Source organism: Notothenia rossii, assembly GCF_949606895.1.
Source record: "Notothenia rossii genome assembly, chromosome: 11".
Classification (NCBI taxonomy): domain Eukaryota; kingdom Metazoa; phylum Chordata; class Actinopteri; order Perciformes; family Nototheniidae; genus Notothenia; species Notothenia rossii.
Genome location: NC_136910.1, coordinates 55,520,572 through 55,531,021, shown reverse-complemented (window position 1 = coordinate 55,531,021; position 10,450 = coordinate 55,520,572). Strand labels below are relative to the sequence as shown.

Here is a 10,450-nt window from a genome sequence, read left to right as displayed (position 1 = left end):
GTAGAACATATCTTGTTACATTGTGACATCTATAAAGCAGAAAGAGACAAACTAAAGGCTAAAGTCTTAGAGGCAGAGAGGAAGTGGAGTGTGGTTGGTGTTTTGGGAACAAAAGGAGAGGGAGTAAGAGCTACCAGAAAGGCACTGTTTAAATTCTTGAGTGAAACTGGGGTAGGAACAATAATTTAACATTAGGTCAGGAAAGAACATAGATTTGTTTTTTGTTTTATTTATTTCATGGTTTTATTGATTAATTTTTAATTTTATTTTGATTAGAGCATAAGTTAAAGAGTTGGAATGATGTGATGATTCATACTCATGTACAGTAGGTGGCGGTATGCACCTTTTAAGTTGTTTGCAATCCGCCAAAAGCAAGAGAAGAAGAAGAAGAACTCCTCACAGCTCACACCGATAACAACAACAATGGCTGATTGTGCTCCAGCTTCCTCACTACCTCTTCGGAAGACCAGATTCCAAGTAGGTAGCTGGTCTCTTCAGTGGACCACTGCTGCTTGTTAAGTTTCTCCATCGTCACTGGCCCAAAACGATACAAGCCTCGATACAAGGTTTACAAAAAGCTTCAGGGATTACTCGACACACGCTCCGAAGCCTCGGCGCAATACGTAACATCACTAGCGGTATGCACCGCCAAAAACCGAGAGAAGAAGAAGAAGAAGAAGAAGAAGAAGAAGAAGAAGAAGAAGTGGTGAGTGGATTAAACACCTGCAGAGGTTTTATTAAGTGTATTTATACCTGTTAGCTTAGTTTACATTTAATCACGAATCAGAAGTGATTATTTAACACAACAGCTGTAATCTTGGCAGAAAGAAACTCACAATTTTTTTTTAAATGTGCGCCAAAAATAGTCTCAAATTATCTTTAAATAAAGGCAAAAAGCCACTGCGGTCAAGCCAGCCTCCACTCGGGAAAACCTAGTCAAGCCAGCCCGCACGTGATATTGCGGTGCGCGAACATCCTATGCATTACGGTAGAGTCCTGGAAACACTGCCTCATATATGAGCTATCATCCCTCTGCATTTAGATGAGAATAAAACAAAAACTGTCCAGTATCAAAGACTCATCTCACTCCAGGGTGATAGCAGGACACCCCACCTAGTCACTCAGAAAAAATCAGGACATTTTGATGTAGAGTTTCAAAATAAAAGGCCTTTGAAGTCTCATATATGAGCTATCATTCCTGTTTTTAGATGAGAATAAAACAAAAACTGTCCAGTATCAAAGACTCATCTGACTCCAGGGTGATAGCAGGACACCCCATCTAGTCACTCAGAAGAAATCAGGTCATTCTGATGTACAGTTTCAAAATAAAAGACCTTTGAAGTCTCATATATGAGCTATCATCCCTGTTTTTAGATAAGAATAAAACAAAACTGTATATAATATCTGAGAATTCAAAGGTCTTTTATTTTGAAACTCTACATCAGATTGTCTTGATTTTTGCGGAGTGTCTAGATGGGGTGTCCTGCTATCACCCTGGAGTGAGATGAGTCTTTTTTACTGGACAGTTTTTGTTTTATTCTCATCTAAAAACAGGGATGATAGCTCATATATGAGACTTCAAAGGTATTTTATTTTGAAACTATACATCAGAATGTCCTGATTTTTTCTGAGTGACTAGATGGGGTGTCCTGCTATCACCCTGGAGTGAGATGAGTCTTTTATACTGGACAGTTTTTGTTTTATTCTCATCTAAATACAGAGGGATGATAGCTCATATATGAGGCAGTGTTTCCAGGGCTCTACCGTAATGCATAGGATATTCGCGCACCGCAATATCACGTGCGGGCTGGCTTGAGTGAGTGACGGCTGGCTTGACCGCAGTTAAGAGCCATCGGCTAACAGCTAACGGCTAACAGCTACAGTTATTATTCCAGTTCGGCTCTGGGTGAGTAACAGTTGATTTGTAATGCTCAGCTGACTTTATGTTAGTTATGTATTACACCAGTTGTCTTTAAGACCGTTTGTGTTGTTGTGTTGGTGCTCTTTACCATAGATATGGTTTTAAATATATGCTAACTAGCTTATTAGCATCGCCATTCACCGTTACGTAGCATTTCCCATAAAAATGAATGGGGTTCTTCAGTTAGCAGCTAACGCTAAGCTAAGCGACGGTTTAGCGCATTAGATAAATAGGTATACTTTATGTAAATAATGATTTATCTTAAACTGGGAAATGATTGTGTCACAGCAGTAGTGTTTTCAGGCATTACACGAGTTAAACATATTTAAAAGATGCAACAAGATATTAAAATTGAGACAAAGGGCTGTGCCCAACAGTATAATTAGGATCCTGGCTTATTGGTATGCCAACCAGAGCATGCGGATCAAATGGGGGAATGCAGTCTCGGCGCCATTTGGTGTTGGTAATGGGGTACGGCAGGGGGGGGGGCTCCTCTCACCATGCCTTTTTAATATCTATATGCAGGGTTTGTACGGGTGCTGGAAATCCTTGAAAATGCTTGAAATTGTACGAGGTGTTTTCAAGGTTTGAAAAGTGCTTGAATTTGGGGAATGGTGCTTGAATTTGGAATAAAGTGCCTATAATTGTAAATGCTTTACTTCGCTTTTTAGATTAAAAGAAAATAAAGCGCGCTTAATTGCTTCGCTTTTCCATAAAACAGCTCTGCTCCGGCCTTCCCGCGCTATGCACCATGTATGGAGTACATTAAACAGTCTCACTAGCTAATGTTTGCTTTCTGTGTTAACTTAATGACACAGATAGCGTTATAACCGTGGTTCAAACAACCATTAATGTCACTTTCTGAATATTTTAATGAAATAAAAGTGAACAAACTGTGAGCTGTAAATTGCTATACCGATTATGATGAATTATATCTAAATATTTGTATTATATTAATAATAATTTAATGATAACTTTTTATCGTAATGGTTAAAGTCATTTGCATGTAACGTTAATAACTATCTGACCTTTCTATAATTTTCTCCTCTGCTTAGCATCACATTGATTAAATGGATCAATTTGGAACATGTTTACGTCACAGCAGCATAGGGCTGCTCGATTATGGCAACAATCATAATCTCGATTATTTGGGTCAATAATTGATATCATGATTATTAAAAACGATTATCCATTTGCTTTGAAAACATCAATTTATTGGAGAAAAACATTTTGAACAGTATGTTTTTGACGGTTGATTACCCTGAACTTTAAGTATAATTCAACAGAAAAAACAATTTTATATATAAAAAACGTAATAATACATTTTTTTTCGTTTTATTTAGATTACGTTGTTTTCGTAATCGTTGCAAGCCATAATCGTAATTGCGATTTAAAATACGATTAATTGACCAGCCCTACAGCAGCATAGATTAGACAAGGCACTGCACATGATGTGATAACACACTAAATATAAGCATCTAGAAATAGAACATATCATTGAATAAACTCTTTTAATTCCTCCTCTTCACTTCTCACAGTTTTCCACCTGATCAGCTCTGTGGTGATCTTCATCAGGACCCAGTGTTCCATGAGAGCAGATTCTGGGGAAACTTATCAGTGTTTCCAGCTTCTATGAACGCAGACCCAGGTGTGTGTTACTCTCTCTGGTGTTTGTGTCTTTTATTCTCATTCAGGTGGAGGAAATACCTTAATAATTACTTTCGCTAACATTATTTATCCCACAGTATACTCATAAGTTATATGTATATCGTTTAGTATGAGTAAATCTCCCTTTTTACCTTCAGCATATTGTTTTAGCACGGTAACTCTTCTGTATTACCGTTAGGTAACTCCTTTATGTTACAGGATGAATCCTCAGTGTATTGACTTGTCGTTTCTAGTCTCCTCCTGACTGACTGAGTCCTGGAGCTGTGAGTTTCTCCTCTTCAGTGAAGCAGCTTTATTACTGTCTCCTATTGTCGCAGACAAAGTAGCATTACATGGAAATACTCAAGTAAAGTCAAAGTACCTCTAAATAGTACTGAAGTACAGTACTTGAGTAAATGTACTTAGTTACTTCTCACCTCTGCTATGAACCTACGAAGTAGCTGTAGATTAGTTTTGTTGTGTCTGTCGGTTGTATTGAGTTGTCTTGTTTTGCGTCAGCTGTAGTTCTGCTCATTATTTCAGAAACCCAGCCGAGCACTGAGAGCAGCATGGAGGAGAACCAAGAGACCCCTGGAGCTCAGGTCAGTGTGCACTTCATCACAATATATTCCTAATTCCAGCGTTTCCGCCAGACTGGCGTCTTGCCGTCATTTTAGGCCCTTATTCAGCTCGGAACGCCCTGAACTCGAGCCGAGGGCGTCCAAAAGAGTTTTTATCACTTGAAATTCCGAAAAGGAAAAAGGACAAGGACATCCCTCTGTTGGAGGGGCAAAGGAGTCTGGTGGGATTTGTTTCACCGCCAGCAAAGCGTGTTCCTTTGACGGAAAGTGTACTGCCGGTGAGCCTTGACGGGGGGTGTTAGTTGAGCATGCGCGTGAACTGCGAGCGCCAGAGCCTCGCAGCGGCAAGACTGCGGCTCTGGTAAACCGTGGTAACACGAAGAGCCGTTTGGGAGCCGAAAGAGCCGGCTCACTAAAAAGAGCCGGCTTTTCTTAGTGAGCCGAGCCAAATGATTCGGCTCACTAAAAAGAGCCGAAATTCTCATCACTAATACGTATACGTGGAGGGTCTGCTAACAAGCGACCAACAGAAAGATTCATGTTTTTGCACCTAGTGCTGCGTACCGGTATGCAGCACTAGTTGCACCTCACAAATGCCTAACACTGTTATCCCCAAATGAAAGATCACAACCTGTTTTGAAATATACAATATGAATGCACAATATGGTTAGATATAGGTTAGAACGTTGTTGTATACGATACGATAATACTTCAATTGTCAGATCAAGTCCGAAATGTGACTTGCATCACAGCAGCTCCATGTGTAACATCAACATAGACAAATAAGACAAACACAATACATGAGAAACAAACAACAAACATGTAACATAACAGCAGGATCAGTGAGAGCTGCTCAAAGAGCCTTCAGCGGGCATCTGATCTGGATTCAGCTCTGTGTTTACTGAGAGGTTTGAATCTGTTTTTTCTGTTCTCACGGTCATGGCCTTTCTCCATGGAGATATTTTCTTGCCAGTCATTTCCTTTACCTTATGGCGCATTTCCATCATAGCACGGTTTAAGCGTGCCGAGTCGTCCCGGGCCCGTTTTTGGTTGCGTTTCCACTATGCCTAGTTCCGGACCGGGGCTACTTTTTCACCTTTTTTTCTGGCCCGACAAAATAGTGGTTCTATCGGGGCCAATAAACAGGGCTGAGTCGGGCTGAGTTGCTAAACTAGAGAGAATCGCTGGCATGGGGGCTACAACTACAACAAGATGAACATATTTGATTTAATTGTAATACACGTTTCAAAATGATGCCGGAGTAACAACATACTGATACCGGTTAGTAAAAACCATGAATTAATGCTTTGACAAGTCTGCAGACGAAAAACCTTTTTAAAATGCGTGATGCATCTTCTTATTACAGACACATGCTTTTCCAAACATTCGGTCTACCCACGCTGTAAAATTTATTATCTCTTCAATTTACACACGGCATCTATCATGTCATGTCAAAGTCATGTCAATCATCTTTGATCCCAGTGTGACACAAACAGCTTTGTTCAGTCTAAAACTATTTATAACCTAGAGACATATAACTGAAGAACATGCTGTGTTGTTGTTGTGTATTGTATGTGTTGAGAATGCTGAATATTTTGTGCCTTACAATAAAGGAACTTATTTAAATTAAGCTGTATTTGTCTTTTTTAAAAGGAAAGAACAACTAGCATATATAAAAATCAAAACAATAAATCACCAACACATGTAAACATAACACAAAACAAGGTTCTTTTAAATGTTGTTTGAAGTAAAAATGTTAACTATCCGTATTATATTCACTTCAGATGAATAGTATTAGAAAATGTAAAATAAGAAACCAAAGTATATCAGTAGGTGATTCTCTTTGCCATTGTTTTCATCTAGTCTATACTTTTACACCAATTACACTCTTGGTTTTGGTGGGCCACCCCAAGATTTTCAGTGGCCCCATTTGGCCACCCCTATGAAAAATGTCTGGAGGCGCCACTGCTCTCTCTCTCTCTCTCCTGACAGCCCGCCAGTATCATGCAGCTCGTGGATCCAGTAATGAGTGACCCGACAGTAAAACTAAACATATCTATAACTAGTTTAGGTAGTTTGAGAGGTAATTAAAATAGCTACGTGTGATATTCTAACCTGAAGTGTGTGTTTTGTCCGCTCACCGCTGCAGGTGATCATGCAGAGCTGCGTGTCGACTCGTCAGCAGCAGCTGATCTCTCTCTCCCGTCAGATTAGACTTCACTCTCGTTTATGTCCATATCGATCAGATCCAGCTAGTTCTAGCTAATGATATGACTACCTGCTTATTCAAAGACACCTAAATAATAAGCGTCACAATGCAACCGGGTGAGGCCACAAAGTATAGCGCAGCATTATGCATTTGTTTACATGCCCACCGGAACCCAGAGGCATTACCAACAGATCAACGCACAATCAACCCATACAGGACATCTCTTTCTCCACATTAAGTGTTGGACATTAGAATGATTATTCTTGTCTGTCACATACTCTTCTTGTCTGTCACATAAGTGGCGCAACTGATGCGGTATTGCGCGAAGGGGAAATTATTTTGACCGGAGAGATTTAGATTTGCCGGTCTTCAGCATATTTTACCGGTCATAGTCCGGTAATTACTGTGTGTGTGTGTGTGATTAGCCTGCGGGCGCTCTTTAGCTGTTCTAATGAAGGTAAACACAGTGAAGTAAACAGTAAAAGAAACAGCTCGTTGCAGCTGGTGCTGCTCTTCTCAGATTCTGCTGAGTTACACGTTACTGCCTCCTGGTGCTGCAGAGATTTCATGAAGTGAAGGAGGTTTTCCAGCTATAAAACAGCAGCAGCAGATACTGTGAGAGTCACAGACATGAATACATAGGTCAAGGCAGACTGGTTCACAGACTCTCCTGTTTTGCCGATCCGGTGCTTGAACAAATAACTCTACACCCCTACACAAGTCAAGTCGAGTCTTTTATCAATGTTATTCAAGCAACTCTCGTAAAAAAACGTGAGTCAAGTCATGTGACTCGAGTCCCCCACCTCTGGTATATACTGTGGTTAGAATGTTGCTGTATTACTGTATCAAATATAATACAAATATAATAAACACAAACAGTTGATAAGTAGTATTTTGTTAACTCAAGCTTTATATTAAGTGAGTTTTTATTGTGTTAACTTGTATATTTATGCTTTTTAGATTGACTTTCTCTCTTTCTCTGTCCGTCTGTTCTAGAAACCGAAAGGAAGAGAGAGACGTCACAGCTGTCAGCAATGTGACAAATCATTTACAACATCTGGAAATTTAAAGCGCCACCTGCATATTCACACAGGAGAAAAATTGTACAGCTGTGAAGAGTGTGGGACAACTTTCACTACATCAGGTAATCTCCAAACACATCAACGTATTCACACAGGAGAAAAACCGTACAGCTGTGAAGAGTGTGGGACAACTTTCACTCAATCAAATCATCTCAAAACACATCAACGTATTCACACAGGAGAAAAACCGTACAGCTGTGAAGAGTGTGGGACAGCTTTCACTAGATCAAATCATCTCAAAACACATCAACGTATTCACACGGGAGAAAAACCGTACAGCTGTGAAAAGTGTGGGACAACTTTCACTCAATCAAGTCATCTCAAAATACATCAACGTATTCACACAGGAGAAGAACCGTACAGCTGTGAAGAGTGTGGGACAACTTTCACTACATCAGGTGATCTAAAAAAACATCACCGTATTCACACTGGAGAAAAACCGTACTGGTGTGAAGAGTGTGGGAAAACTTTCACTTCTTCAGGTAATCTCAAAACACATCAACGTATTCACACGGGAGAAAAACCGTACTGGTGTGAAGAGTGTGGGACAACTTTCACTACATCAGGTAATCTCAAAACACATCAACGTATTCACACGGGAGAAAAACCGTACTGGTGTGAAGAGTGTGGGAAAACTTTCACTACATCAGGGGCTCTCAAAATACATCACCGTGTTCACATGGGAGAAAAACCATAGTGGCTTTAAGAATGTGTGCCAAAAGTCTGTCAATAAAGTGAGGAGTTTCTCAACATGGCCGCCGGCTCTCCTCTTCCTCAGGGTGGTGGTGGTGTCGATGATGATGATGATGATGTAAAATACTGTTGTCTCCTCTTTGTTTTTTTTTGGATGGTGGTGGTGATGATGTGTGTGTTACTGAGGAATCACTTGTAATAAACAATTCACATCAGGATCTTTGGTCATCATTCGACTGCAGCTTCAAGTTTAACTCCTGGATTTAATGAAGTACTTTTCACTCTTTTGCTGCTTTACCTGAACTCACTACAGGATTTATTAAAGGTGAATATTAAACTGTGTTTCTGCTGATTTTACTTTGAAATCAAAGTGGATTCACTGTCGAGCCTAAACCTTAACATATATTCCAAGGAACACCATGTGCAAGACAAAAACTCACACATGTACCAGCAAAAGGTTTAACCCTTTCAAGAAAGACCTCTCAAATTAATGAGAAATAACTCAGAAATCAACCTATAAAAAAATCTGAAATAAATGGTCAAATGAAACGTGACAATGAACGCACAAGACGGAGTGCAAAGTTTAAAGCATAGACTAGACATAAATATATGAAACACATATAATTACCAAGACATGCACACATTCAAACAAAGGGTCAAAACAAATAAGTAGATAAAGATAGCATTTTAAAAAGTGATTAAAAACAACAATTTATTTCCATTGTTGACTTGACTGTTACCGGGAGGTGTTTAATAGTATAGGCCTAAATGAACCTCTTTAACATTACAATAATGACTTTCTGTATGTTTTAGGTTCAGGCTATCTCGTACAAATCATATTTCACTTCAATGATCAGCTCTACCAGTAAAACTATAATGTTTTTGGAGAGAAGTCACAGAGTTTACTGTAAGGTTACCTGCTGGATGAGACTCTGAAACTTGCAGAAACAGGACTAACTGTTCCTCTGTGAGGAGGATCTGCTCCTGCTGGATGGAGGAATGTCAAAGAGGAAACATCTACCAACAGGTGTGTGGAGTCGTCGGCTGGTCGGACCGGAAGAAGGAAGTGAAGTCGGAGACGCGTTGCAGAAAGCTCAGAGAGAGGCTGTTTCTCAATCTTGAGGAAGCTGGCTTCCAAGCCAATATTTCAAGGATGCTACGTCATCGAGTGCCGCCGAAGGACTGTTCCAATCTCCAGCATACTTGGAATTCCAACGAGGCCGCGTCCTTGGTTTGGGGGTAATTTCGAGGCTGCACATGGGTAGACTTTGCGTCCTTAAAATCCCCACAATGCTTTGCGCACGGACCAATTTCAAAAAACCTTGCGGAGAATTGCTGAACCGACGTAGCACACATTTAAATGTAAGTATGTAGTGGCGTAGAACAGGGCTATTCAACTACACATTCAGTTGGGCCAGATTTTATAACTACAAAATTCAGCTGGGCCAGACATTCAGCGGCCTGTAAAAAGCGGGTAGTGACACATTTTAAACAAACACATATTACTGCGATGAAAAACATGCAATTTGTATTCATTGTTCATCTAACAAAGGTAGGTCAAAAAGTGCATAAAAACACAACAAATTAGCATTAATTTAACAGAATCTGAAAAAAAGTGCACAGTTGTAGCATTACATTTGTTTGCTTTAGAAGTCAAATATTCAGGTTATCTTTTTTGAACCAAGCACATCACAAAGTGCATTTACTGAATACAATAATAGCAGTCTTAATACATTTCCTGACATACAAAAAAAACAGCTAAAGAGCAATGTAACACAAAGAGGTAGTACTGTAGCAATACTATTTTTTCACTTTTCAAGTAATAACTAAAAAATCATACGTTTTGGTCACATTTGACCCAGACACATTACAAAGTGCATTTAAATGAATACAGAAAGAACTGTCAAGTTACCCTTCAGTGCACAAACCCATAACAAGGGATACGGGTAACTATATGAATGAATACTACACTACACGTCTACTATACTAAATAGGTGCTTACTATCACCTCATTTGTGATTTGACATCGCTGACTTTCTCAATGGGAGAAGGGACATTTTTTGTTTTGAACAAGAGCAGTGATTTTTGGCTCATAGGATATCAATGCAATCCTAAGACATTGGTGAAAAGTGCTGTCAGTCAGGGAGCAGCAAGTGCTACTTTTGATTGAGTTCATGTGTGAAAAGCTTGATTCACATTAGTATGTTGATCCAAACATACTGAGCACACAGATCGCTACTTTCTGAACGTTAGGGAACTGCCGTTTTTTGACATCACTCCAAAACTTCGCTGGCCCGTTAGTGCGCTGCATGTCAAT

General features: G+C 39.7%; 1 protein-coding gene across 1 annotated transcript; it reads left to right on the top strand.

Annotated features, from left to right (window-relative positions):
- Positions 1 to 502: 502 nt before the first annotated feature.
- Positions 503 to 8,351, top strand: LOC307024028 (uncharacterized protein). Its single transcript, XM_079657805.1, has 4 exons — positions 503 to 706; positions 3,460 to 3,569; positions 4,112 to 4,170; positions 7,355 to 8,351. Exons 2-4 carry the CDS (start codon positions 3,554 to 3,556, stop codon positions 8,135 to 8,137), a joined length of 858 nt encoding a protein of 285 aa, XP_079513931.1. The 5' UTR covers positions 503 to 706; positions 3,460 to 3,553; the 3' UTR covers positions 8,138 to 8,351.
- The last annotated feature ends 2,099 nt before the right edge of the window (positions 8,352 to 10,450 follow it).

Coding starts and splice junctions, on each gene's coding strand:
- LOC307024028 (XM_079657805.1), top strand. Junction 4,171..7,354: donor AAGAGACCCCTGGAGCTCAG/GTCAGTGTGCAC, acceptor CGTCTGTTCTAG/AAACCGAAAGGAAGAGAGAG.